Source organism: Theropithecus gelada, chromosome 15, assembly GCF_003255815.1.
Source record: "Theropithecus gelada isolate Dixy chromosome 15, Tgel_1.0, whole genome shotgun sequence".
In the NCBI taxonomy this organism is placed as follows: Eukaryota; Metazoa; Chordata; class Mammalia; order Primates; family Cercopithecidae; genus Theropithecus; species Theropithecus gelada.
This window is the reverse complement of record NC_037683.1, coordinates 11,680,981-11,693,667: the sequence shown is the minus strand read 5'-3', so window position 1 is coordinate 11,693,667 and position 12,687 is coordinate 11,680,981. Positions and strand designations below refer to the sequence as shown.

The window sequence follows — 12,687 nt, the reverse complement described above, 5'->3', positions numbered from 1 at the left end:
CCTGTGCTGCTGACCACAGACATGCTTTAAACAGCAAGGCTCTTGGGCAGTGTTGCTCAAGCTTTAGTGTGTATTGAATTCACCCCCAGAGTTTCTGGTTGAGCAGGTCTGGGGTGGGACCCAAAAGTTTGCATCTCCAATGGCTTCCTAGGTGATCTTGATGCTGTTGGTTAGCAGACCACAGCTGAAAAACCACTGCTTAATCTACAGTTCACTCAACCAGCCAAAAAATTCTTTGGCTATTTATCTACATGCTGTTCCACTTTCCATGGGGGTAAAAACTAAGTGATCATCAAGAATAGAACAGAAAAAAATACACAAATTATATTATGAATATGATTTTGTATTGTAGAACAGTACCTCCATTCAGAATACATAAAAGTTAAATGGGACAGATTTATAGCACATCACCCATTATAAAAGCAAAATAATTATGAATACATTTACCTTACTGATAAAGATATAGATGATGTGATCCTACGTGCTTTGAGGTCTGGTTTCAGGAAAATGATGAGCTCAAAATATAATTAACCCTAAAAACCACAACCAACTTCAGACAAGACTACTGGCAAAGCATCCTTCCCAAAGGCTGCAGCAGTTCCAGTGTCTGCTTATTCCTGTGCACAGTAGGAATGTACTGTTTCCAAGCACATTATAGATACGAGATTCCAGTAAGATTTAATAACAATAAGTTGTTAGGCTTATATTAAAAACAGAAGTCTGTGGAACCATAACTTGTTCACCAGGTAATAACAGAGAGTGAGCGTCCATTGTTGAGGTCAGTACTTATAACCCACCCGCAGGCCAAAGACCACCCTCGGAGAAACTCAGCTCCATAGGGCCCCATGGGCTGCTGTGCAGTTGGCTTTGCAGAGACCAGAGTCCCCTGCTGCTCCCAAGAGTGTTCTGTGCCCAAAGAACCCAGCTTTGCCCACCTCTTCAGCACTCATCATTTCATGAGCTGTGGTCATGCTCTTAGAGAGAGCCCAGGAAGAGTCTGCACTTAGACATGAAGGCCTGGAGACCACATTCTCACCCGGTGGAATCCACATGAAGGCTCCCCCATGGAAGGGAGTCCAGGGCCATGGCAAACACTGTCTGTCCTCAGACCAGAGCAACTATGGGGCCAGATCTGAGTTTGCTGCTGACACTGCACATCCCAGTATTCAACAGTTACTCAGACCTCACATGGTCACTGGCACCTGTGAAAAGCAGTAGGCACCCTGCATGCACCCGCCCATTAAAATGGGGCCAGGTGCAGTGGTTCATGCCTATAATCCCAGCACTTTGGGAGGCTGAGGCAGGAGGACTACTTGAGCCCAGAATTGAAGACCACCCTGGGCAACATGGTGAGACCCTGTCTCCAAAAAAAATTAGCCGGGCATGGTGGCTCACGCCTATGGTCCCAACTACTCAGGAGGCTGAGGCGGGAGGATCACTTGAGCCCAGGAGGTCAAGGCTGCAGTGAGCCATGTTCACACCACTGCACTCCAGCCTGGGTGACAGAGCAAGACCTTGTCTCAAAAAAAAAAAAAAAAAAAGGTTAAAATGGCACATATATGCAGCATTTGAGTATAATTTGGGGGGTTTCACAGACCTCCTTGACACCTCTGTGGATCCTGTAGGGCCCTTGGATCTTATGGGGGAAGAACTTCTTTCTGCCTTAGTGTTCCAAACTTGTGTCCTCTGGGCAGAAAACATTTTGTTACTAAGAACTGGTTGTTCTGTCTTGGTGTTACCTAATGCTGATGTCTGTGTTTTCTCCCTATTGACATTTATATTAACTTTGCTTTTTTTATGTTCTCTTGGTGAAGTCACAAATTCAGAATTGCCAGAAATTTTCTTGGGGAAATGCCATTTCAATCAATGACTTGCACTTGTTTAGCCTTTTTTCCATTTACAAAATGTTTTCACATTCTTTAGGGGATCTTTTTAGAACATTACAAGTCTCATCTTAGCAATTAGAATATTCTTTTTAAGGCCATGCATTTCCTAAAGGGAGAGCATCCTTTCCTTTTCTAAGAGAGCAGTAACACACAGTATTTACCCCCAGCCCTAATGCTATTTTCAAAGGTGGTCCCCATTGCCCTTCGCTTTACCTTGAGTATGCAAGTGCATGTTTGCCTGGGTACTTAAGAACACACCTACATGTGCACACACAGGGTCTACTACAGCACCAGGTGGGACACATCGGGCCCTGATGCCTGATTGAGAGTAAAAATGAAGATGTAAGACTTCAACTTGGGCCTGAGAATCTCTACAAACTCTTTGAGGCTCATCCAATGCTTTGGAGGGAAGTTAATAATTCTGTTGAAAATGTCCACAATTCTGGTGTGATTAAGATCACGGTATACAATGCCTCCAACTCCACACATCCACATGTGGCTCTAAGGCTCCCCCTTTATGGCTGAGATGGAAATGAACTAAGAAGAGTTCACTCGGTATAGATATGTCATGCGGAAACCTGAGTAGCTCTGTTCACAGCACTTGCACTCTACAAACTGTTATTTTTTCTTTAAGATTTTGTATCTTATGTGGGTCAATAAGCATTTTCACGTGAAAACAATATCAACCTTTTAAAGCATCATTTATGTTTTACTAATCTGCTGAATCAGCAACACAGGAATCTGACTTTCTTATAGAATAATGTGGGACTTCCTTTAATGATGAAACTAATATGAATTCTCTAAAACAGAGGCACCATTTGGCCCAGCTCCCAGGTGTTAAAGCAAAATGCTTGCTTAGAAACCGTTATGAATGCATCAGTTGCCCCTGAGAAACATTATAATATTGGAGACAGGTTATGGTGCCAGAAACCTGTGAATTCACTCTTTTTCTATTGCATACGTATTTGAAAGAAGACTTTTCTTCCTAAGAAAGGTAACTGAGTCTAGACCCCAGGGTTTGGAGTGACTCCGCTCCCACGGGGGTATCTGTGTTACTGTTTCAGGTGTGGTACTGTACATTTCCGTTTGGTGGGCTGCAGTGTATTTTTTCTGGTGCACTTATCTTCCGATGCTTGTATTGCCTCACAGCCGTGGGAGCCCCAGTGTTTCTGCAGTAATTTCCCTCACGAAGCCGTGTGTGCAGATCCCTGGGGCCAGGCCTTGCTGGTTTCCACTGATGCTGGCGTCTTGCTAGTGGATGGTTAGTGAGTAGCTGCTCCTACAAATGTCTTTTTCATATAACTTGTAGTACTTCTAAGATGAGTGACCACCAACCAACTCCCTTTAGACCATAAATGTGTGGTCTGCAGAGAGTTTAGCGAAGTTTTATTTCCTTATGAAATTAAACCCTTGTTTTCAGGGCAAGCAGAAGTAATATACTCTGAGCCAAGCATGCTGGAGGGTGGGCCATAGGTTCTCTTCCCAAAATATATGATGGGACTGTGGATATCAAATAACCTGTGAAAAGAATCTCCTTTTGAGCCAATACTTATTATCGCTCCAACATTTTACTTTAAATCAACAAGGACACATTATTTAGAACCACTGTCTCAGGGACATTCTCTCTCTCGAAGTCTTAAAAAAAAAAAAAAAAAAAAAAAATTTCTGATTCAAAAAGTACTGATTTCCAAAACAAACCATAAGAACCTTAGATAACTCATTTTTGATGGATATAGAAACAAAAAGATTTTGACAAGGAGACAGATTTCAGCTCAATATAAAATCACACATTCTGACAGCCAGATAGATCAGCCTTCCCGGGGAGTTAGTCTGTTCTCTGTCACCACAGATCAGCCACCGTCGCCCAGAGAGGGTGCAACTTCAGAGCAGGTGTAGACTCAAGGACGGTGTGGTCCCTTCCATCAGGAGTCCCCTTTAGATTATTCCAGACCCTGAATGAATGACAGAGGAGCTAAACACTAGTAACAGGTTGTCTCCTGGGCTTCAGAGGGAGCCATAGGCACAGAGACAATGTCTTCAAAGGGCATTTCCTCGGACTGCCCAGAAACAGCTGCCCAGTCTCTGGTTACCATAGTGACATTTTGTGAGAATCCCAAAGCCGCCACTGTGAGAATGACATAATGGCCTAAAACTGGAGCATCTTCCCATCCTTCAGTACAACCTATACATCCTCCCTCCAGCACTTACTGGGCACATTTACCAAGCACCTGCTGTGTGCCGGGGCCCCATGCCCGGTGCCTTCTGAAGTATGATAGATGTGAGCCATGCTTCATAATGGATGGAACTGTTTCTGACCTCATCTGTCATTTTTGATACGTGTTTCAATTGTGTGCCCATAGTCATTGTATCTATAATGAACTTAACAAAAGGCAGATAATTTAAAATTCATGAATTTATAATTTAAATTCAGTATATAATTTTTGAAATTACAAAATGATTGGAAACTGTGATCTTAAAGAAAATTCACCCTCTATGAGCCTTGAGTTTCTCTAAATTGGGGATAATTTTTTAAGATGCTGAAAATAGTTTATAATGATGAAAATTGGTGAAACAAAATGGGATGATGATCACAACTACAAGGAGGGGCTAAAGTTATCTGTATTAAGTGTTTACATAGTGGTTGGCACATAGTAGTAACTTATTAAATGGCAGCTATTATCTTTACTACGTCTCTATGAAATTGCTAAGAGGTAATAAAATCCTTCCGGGCGCAGTGGCTCACGCCTGTAATCCCAGCACTTTGGGAGGCTGAGGCGGGTGGATCATAAGATCAGGGGTTTGAGACCAGCCTGGCCAATGTGGTGAAACCCCATCTCTAACTAAAACAATACAAAAATTAGCCAGATGTGGTGGCGGGTGCCTGTAGTCCCAGCTACTTGGGAGGCTGAAGCAGGAGAAGCACTTGAACTCTGGAGGAGGAGGTTGGAGTGAACCAAGATCGCAGCACTGCACTCCAGCCTGGTGACAGAGTGAGACTCCATCTCAAAAAAAAAAAAAAAAAAAAAAGTAGGCCAGGCGCGGTGGCTCACGCCTCTAATCCCAGCACATTGGGAGGCCGAGGTGGGCGGATCACGAGGTCAGGAGATTGAGACCATCCTGGCTAACACGGTGAAACCCCGTCTCTACTAAAAATACAAAAAATTAGCTGGCATGGCGGCAGGCGCCTGTAGTCCCAGCTACTCCGGAGGCTGAGGCAGGAGAATGGCGTGAACCCGGGAGGCAGAGCTTGCAGTGAGGCGAGATCACACCACTGCACTCCAGCCTGGGTGACAGAGCGAGACTCCGTCTCAAAAAAAAAAGAAAAGGAAAGGAAAAAAAAGGCCGGGCGCGGTGGCTCACGCCTGTAATCCCAGCACTTTGGGAGGCCGAGGTGAGTGGATCACGAGGTCAGGAGATCGAGACTATCTTTACTAACACGGTGAAACCCCATCTCTACTAAAAATACAAAAAATTAGCCGGGCGTGGTGGTGGGCGCCTGTAGTCCCAGCTACTCGGGAGGCTGAGGCAGGAGAATGGCGTGAACCTGGGAGGTGGAGCTTGCAGTGAGCCGACATCGCACCACTGCACTCCAGCCTGGGCGACAGAGCCAGACTCCGTCTCAAAAAAAAAAAAAAGAAAAGAAAAGAGTAGGCCAGGCTCGGTGGCTTATGCCTGTAATCCCAACACTTTGGGAGGCCGAGGCAGGCGGATCACCTGAGGTCAGGAGTTTGAGACCAGCCTGACCAACATGGAGAAACCCTGTCTCTACTAAAAATACATTAGCTGGGTGTGGTGGTGCATGCCTGTAATCCCAGCTACTCGGGAGGCTGAGACAGGAGAATTGATTGAACCTGGGAGGCGGAGGTTGCAGTGAGCCGAGATTGCACCATTGCACTCCAGCCTGGGCAACAAGAGTGAAACTCCGTCTCAAAAAAAAAAAAAATAATAATAATAATAAAATCCTTAGATCTTACCAAAAGTGAAACAACAACAACAACAAAAGGAATTTAAAAAACAGACTTTAGAGGTTTAGTGCAGTCTGTAGTTTTATGGATAAACAAGCTGAGGCCTAAATAAATGATGCGAGTTAACCAAGATCTCACAACTGGTTAGTGGCACATCTGGAACTGGTACCCAGATGTGATTGTTAGTCCAGGACTCTTTCCACTAAACCAACTACATTATATTAAACTCTACCAATGTCTCCAACACAGATTTCCAAAAATATAGTCCTGGGCAAATAATTATGAAAAATTTTGTGATTTAAAGAATGTTCACTCCTTCCCTTTTGCCCTTTTGGGAAAGAGAAAGCGTGCTTCATAATGACTATTCGTAAGCTTGCCTAAAACCGAAATACTCTATTTGAGTTGCCTCTATTTTTTTAAATGCAAAATCCAAACCAAAATTACCAGGTTCCTTTCTGAAATTTTTATCTTAAGGATCCAAAATTTAATAGAAATGTCAGATATAAGGAGTATTGTGATTTGCCAGGAAATTCTTCCTTCCAAATTTGAAGGAAGTCATCTTCGACAGGATGGTGGGTGTAGCTGTTTATACCCACCATTGGCTTAGATTTATGATTTGAATTAGTTTTTTCATGTCCTTATTGTACGATGATGCTTCTGTTTGTTTTTGCTTAAAAAAAAAAAAAAGAATAATCTTCAGGGCCTTCTTTGTATTTCTTATTGTGCTTTTAAGCCACAATTCTCTTATTTCTTTGTTTACCTTTTTCTTGTCTACATTTAATGATATTATGAACTGTTGCCATGAGTGAGTCCATCCATTTTGTTTCAGACTGAGTTCCACTCTATCCCATTAGCCTTTGCTTAATTTCATTAGATGTATCCCTTGAGAGTCTACTCCTTTCAAGGTCATTATTAAAAATCAAGATCTTTTGTATCCTAAGTTAGCAAAACCTACTTTGAAAGGAAACTAAATACTGATTAAATATGCTCTCACCATGTGTTTTGGTTTTGCAGTAACAGAAAAGCTGGTTCTAAAAGATTGTTCTTCATAAAGAGATTACAGGAAGGAAAGCATTGTCATCAGTCAGTCATTAAATCCACCTGTCACTCTGTCAGATCCTTGCCTCCACTTCCTTCTTGTGTTGTACACAAACTTGTTCAGCCATCTGAGAAAGACTGGATGGAGAATAAGTGCGTATTCACTCTGTACATAGCTCAGGAGCTATACAATGTATACCTCTGTTCCTATGTAAAATGAAAGGCCTCTGTCATTTAATAATTCCTTGGAGTGCTGTTGCTGCTGTGGCCGCATCTCTATCCACTGGGATATGGGGCTGCTCCAACATCCCAGTTTATGTTCCAACACCGGTGAAAAGCATGGCTTTGTCCTTGCACAGGCTTGGGCTCCACATGCTGGAGGTGTGACCCCAGACAAGTCATTAACACCAAGCCTCAGGCTCCTCCTTTGTTCAATGGGAATATTATAAGTTCCTACCTAGTAGGGTCATCGGGACATTTAAGTTAAACATATGAAACCCTAAGCATTAGGGTCTGGCATAGAGAAAGCCCTTAGTGTATGTTACCTGTCCCTGCTGTGACTGCTCTTCTCCCACAAATGGAATAATTGTAGTTATTTAGCCAACTATGATGATGGGTATTAGGGTGATCATCCCATGTTTTGAAAAATTAAGTCTGCCCCAATGGAAGTACAAAGACCCTGAGAATTAGTTCCATTTTGTGGAAGCCCAGGGTAGAGGAGGCAGAAAAGTGGTTGATGAGCTATTGTAAAATTTGCATTCACCCCAATATTTAAGAGGAACAAGAGACAAGCCCTAGATATATTACTAAGCTTAGCTTAGTCTGTGCTCTGACAAATCTGAGCCCTCACAGGCCTACAGGAGTGGGAGCTCCTTCCCCCACTTGCGGGATAGTTATTAATCCTGATGGTGAAAGCTCTGCTCCCTCCTGGATACCACCCATGAAGGGATGAACTCCCAACCACACTTAGATTTCTGGAAAAGAAAAGATCCTCAGAGCCCCTTGCTCCTAAATTTTAAACAAATCCAACCCTGCAGCAAAGCATTTGCAGAATAAATGCAGGTGAAGACTGGGCCAGCCACTTCTGCCCCAAATGTCTCCACCATCCCGGACACCTCTGCCTTGCCCTGATTCTGCCGTCCATCTCAGAACAGACCCTTTTGCTTTCGGAACTGAATGGAACAGCGTTAGTAATTCCTTTAGCCCCCTGTGTCCTCGGGGCCCCCAGGAGCAAAGTAATTGTTAGCAACTTCGATTCCCAGTGAGTAACCTCAACAACAAATCCTGTGTGGAAGTGCAGTGTCTTGAACCATCCATTTACTGGAGATTTCCCTGAGCATTCCCACTTCAATTCGTTTTTCTTGCTATTTTGGCAATTTAGTTGATACTTCTCTTTATTTATGTTTTTGTCTAAAAAGGAGATTTCCTATTCCTTTGGGAAAAAATACCGAAAATGTATAGGCAAACTACTATTGCCACAAACACAGGACATGTTAGGGTAGAGTGTGTTTGTATTTATCTGAAATCCAAAAGGAAATTTTAATTTTGCTTTCTTGAGACGTATACAATATGACCTAAGATATAATGTAATTTCAAATATTACATAACAATAAGAAAATACTTGAGAGAAATGGCTGCTCTTTTTTTTTTTAACTTGGTGTTCAGGCCTTTGGTACAACCCTAGTAAAAAATGGTATTGAGAGATGTTGCTTTTTCTTTGATGAACACAAATAGCGTTCTCATGCTTCTGCTGCTATGCCCCCTATATAGAGTTCGGAATATAGAATTGCCTATGGGAAGAAAGCACCAGTACTTGTTCCTGAGCTAGGAGGAGAATAGTGTTTGAACGTATTGTGTAGAGCTTATGAAAGCCCTAGAAGCTGACTTCCTTCCTTGCCTAGAGAGAACCTGGGTTCAAAACTACCCACAGGCACATTCGGTGGGTTCTGGAAAGCATGGGCTGGGTTGCAGTGATGGGTAACCAGGTTTCCTTTTCCAGATGACCTTCCATCAGTGTCCGTGTTTGACAGAACTCTGCCAGTGAAGCAGATGCACGTGCTCGAGACCCTGGACCTTCTGGTTCTCAGAGCAGACAAAGGTGGTATCCCCTGCCGGGTGGCATGCTGTGGAGGAAGGAAAACAGTTGTCTTCTGTGGCCCACACCACAGGTCGCCGGGGTCTGACTGCATAGGCTCTGCTAGCTGTTTCCTTTCCTGATGCCCAGTGCTTGGGATCCCTCAGTGGCCCCTTCGTTCTCTGGGGAGGGAAGCCGTGGCAGGGGGCGGTGGGGAGGAAAGGGATGCATATGTAATTGCTTTATCGGTTAAAAGTGGTGTCGGGTGCCTCCCGAATTCCAGAACATCTCCAGTCCTAGTTTTCCTACACAGTCGGCCCTTGGAGGCCGTTCAGGTCACCTTACTTTTCCATTTAATCTCCTCCTCTGCCCTATTTAGGAAAAGATGCTCGCCTCTTTGTCTTCAGGCTAAGTGCTCTGCAAAAGGGCCTTGAGGGGAAGCAGACTGGGAAGAGCAGGTCTGACTGCAGAGAAAACAAGTTGGAGAAAACAAAAGGTGACTTGATAGATTGGTAGATTCCATTGAATTCATTTTTTTCCCCTCACGCTGCCCAGATTTTGCTGAAAATAAAAATGAGTAGGAATTTGATCTTATTAGTTTGTTTTTTGTTTGGAAACATCACAAAAATAGCAACACTGTTTCCATAAGAAGCTTGAAAGCTAGACAAACACATTGAGGACTAGAAGAAATGCTAGGCCTTGCATAACAGGTTCTAGAGATGCGTTAAACTCTGTTAGCAAATCTGTTACTGAAGAAATGTTTAGACTTTGGTTCCTGGAGCTCTCATTACTTTAATTGATGCCATGTAGTAGGTATGAAGTTAAGTTCACAAACTCTAGAATATAGGGAATAGGACTTCCTTTCCTTTCCTTTTTCCTTTCCTTTCCTTTCCTTTCGGCAGAGTCTCACTCTTGTTGCCCAGGCTGGAGTGCAATGGCACGATCTCAGCTCACTGCAACCTCTGCCTCCTGGGTTCAAGCGATTCTCCTGCCTCAGCCTCCTAAGTAGCTGGGATTACAGGCGCCCACCACCATGCCCAGCTAATTTTTGTATTTTTAGTAGAGATGGGGTTCCACCAAGTTGGCCAGTCTGGTCTCGAACTCCTGACCTCAGGTTATTCGCCCACCTCGGCCTCTCTAAGTGCTGGGATTATAGGTGTGAACCATTGCACCCGGCTGGGAATAGGATTTTCTTAATTTTCCTGTAACTCAACCTAATTTTAATATCTAGTCTCCGTTTTGCCTAGTATCAGAAATATTCTTAGTCCATTCACTGAGTTATGCTTAATTTCCAGGATTCCTAGGTATTGCCAAATTACCAAGGCCTGGGGGCTTCCACACCTGCCTGTCACATGTAGGGCATCATTTCTTTCTTCTGCCCAGGCTGCCACCTGTATGCTATTAACACTCACCACAGCAGAGAGCTGAGGATTGTGGTCGCAATTCGGAATAAACTACTACTGATCACAAGAAAACACAACAAGCCAAGCGGGGTCAGCAGCACCTCATTGTTATCTCCCCTATCTGAGTCACCTGTTGAAGAATTCCAGTACATCAGGGTAGGTTTGCTCTTTAAACCATCTGTCTCCCAGCCAAGGTGCCATGAGGCAGACTGTCCTTCCAATCAGGGTTTGTTACCCACTGAGGTTGTTCCGCTGTTTGGTAGCCAACTAGGAGAACCCTCACCCTGGTGCTCTTGTTTCCCCCAGAAGACTAAAGCTACAGCTCATTGATTCCAGTGAATATCTACGGGTACTGTTCTAGGTACAAAGGACACAGCGATGACCAAAACAAAGTCTTCTGATGGGGTTTACTTTTCAGTTGACAGTTAACAGAAATAAGCAAATAAAGCTATGATGGCTGGCAGAAAGAAGTACTAAAATTAAATATAGAGGAGGGCTAGGGAACAAAGGATAATAGAGCAGGGAGTTGGGAACGTCTGTTTCAGAAAGAATGTCCCAGGAAGCCCTCTCTGAATAGGTTTACCTCTGAGCAGGGATCCAAAAGAAGTATGGGAGTGAGTGATGAGGATATCTAGGGAAAGGATATTCTAGGCAGAGGCAGCAGCCAGGCAAGGGCCCTGAGGTCCTATTGAAGGCACAGTCAAGAGCAGAGGGAACAAGGCAGGCAGGTCAGAGAGAACGGGGAAATATGCTCTTGAGCCCTCAGGCCATTGCAAAGACTTTGGCCTTGACTCTGAGTGAGATGGGAAACCATTGGAAGATTTGAAGCAGAGAAGTGGCATGTTTTGAAAAGATTGTGCTGGCTTCTGGGTAGAGGGGGGCTTAGGAGGCCAAGGGTGGAAATAAGAAGGCCTGCAACAAGACCAGTGCAGGATCCTGGCAAGAAAGGTTGGTGGCTTTGGTAGCAGGAGAGATGGGAAGAAGCAGTGGGCAATGCTTTCCTGCTTGCCTCAGTCAGCAGGATTTGCTGGGAGATTGAAGGGGAGCCTTGTGAGAGAAACCTCCTCCAGGCTCAAGTTCCCTCCCTGACGTCACCATCTCTTACCTTTTAAAGACTAGGGTACATTAAGGTATGGAATATATCTAACATTGGCCACTGAGATGGAGTATTTCTACTGGTGAGCTGAGAAATTATTTTTTGCCTAGAGTTAAAGCCTTTTGAATTATGCCTATGAATTTCTGCTAATGTTCAACTTCAGGGGACAGAGCAGCATGACAGTTAAGTTAAAACACGTTAAAATCTTGCTCTAGTTAGGTGTTAGCTTTCTTCGTATAGTGATTAGCTATTTTAATGCAGATTTACATGCAGCATATACATTTATGTAATACGAGCACTGAAATGGCATTTCCTGAGTTTATATCTTAACTCTACCCTGTGTAAACTTTGTGATTGACTTCTAAGCCTCAGTTTCCTCACCTTTAAGACAGAATAGTAGCTGTACCTACCTTATAAGTAGGATTCAATGAGAACAGTGCCTAGCATATGTTAAGTACACAAATAGATTAGTTAGCAATTATTAATACTATCACTGAATCCCAGGACAAGACCAGACAATGTAAGGGATAAAGCAGACCATACTGTTGATTCCATTTTGTTAAATTGTTTCCTGGCCTCAACCCTTTCCAGTAGACAGAGGCCTGAGTCTTGAGGACAGGTTATGGAAAGGAGATGTCTGATGTGACCCCTGGCACTTTCCTCTCTTGTCCCTTCTTCCCTGTAGCACAAGGCTCTGCAGGAGCCTGGAGAAGGTGGTCTCTGAAAGGAGGGAATGGGCAGTGGGGCTTGGCATGGAGCTGGCTGCTCTGTTCTCACCCGTCTCTTGTATCCTCACCAACCACACAGGAGATCTGTCTGTCCGACTCTCCCGTGGTGATGACCTTAGTGGATGGGCCAGCTGAAGAGAGTGACAATCTCATCTGTGTGGCTTATCGACACCAGTTTGATGTGGTGAACGAGAGCACAGGAGAAGCCTTCAGGCTCCACCACGTGGAGGCCAACAGGGTAAGCCAGCGGTTGTGGGGACAAGTGGGAATCAGAAAAGACTAATCATCGTTGTGTCTTCTAACCCTGAGATGCCATGATTTGGATTTCTTTAAAGTTATGTACTATTCATCACATCAGTATTGTGTGATTCACTATTTAGACTGAGCTATGTGAAGTTGCCATTTTTATAGGTCAGAATGGTTCTATGTATTATCATGTGACTGCCCTGTTTAGTTTTCAGATCTTTCCTTGCCACTCCATCCTTCCAAATAAAAGA

The 12,687-nt window shown here is 43.8% G+C and overlaps 1 protein-coding gene across 2 annotated transcripts in view; it reads left to right on the top strand.

Moving 5' to 3' along the window:
• Nucleotides 1–12,687, top strand: part of GARNL3 (GTPase activating Rap/RanGAP domain like 3) — a 172,226-nt gene that overhangs the window by 122,405 nt on the left and 37,134 nt on the right. For both annotated transcript variants that reach the window (XM_025360304.1, XM_025360305.1), the window contains 5 exons: nucleotides 3,036–3,147; nucleotides 8,889–8,987; nucleotides 9,343–9,459; nucleotides 10,347–10,522; nucleotides 12,270–12,428. In XM_025360304.1, coding sequence (XP_025216089.1) covers nucleotides 3,036–3,147; nucleotides 8,889–8,987; nucleotides 9,343–9,459; nucleotides 10,347–10,522; nucleotides 12,270–12,428 — 663 coding nt within the window. The remainder of the gene's footprint in view (nucleotides 1–3,035; nucleotides 3,148–8,888; nucleotides 8,988–9,342; nucleotides 9,460–10,346; nucleotides 10,523–12,269; nucleotides 12,429–12,687) is intronic.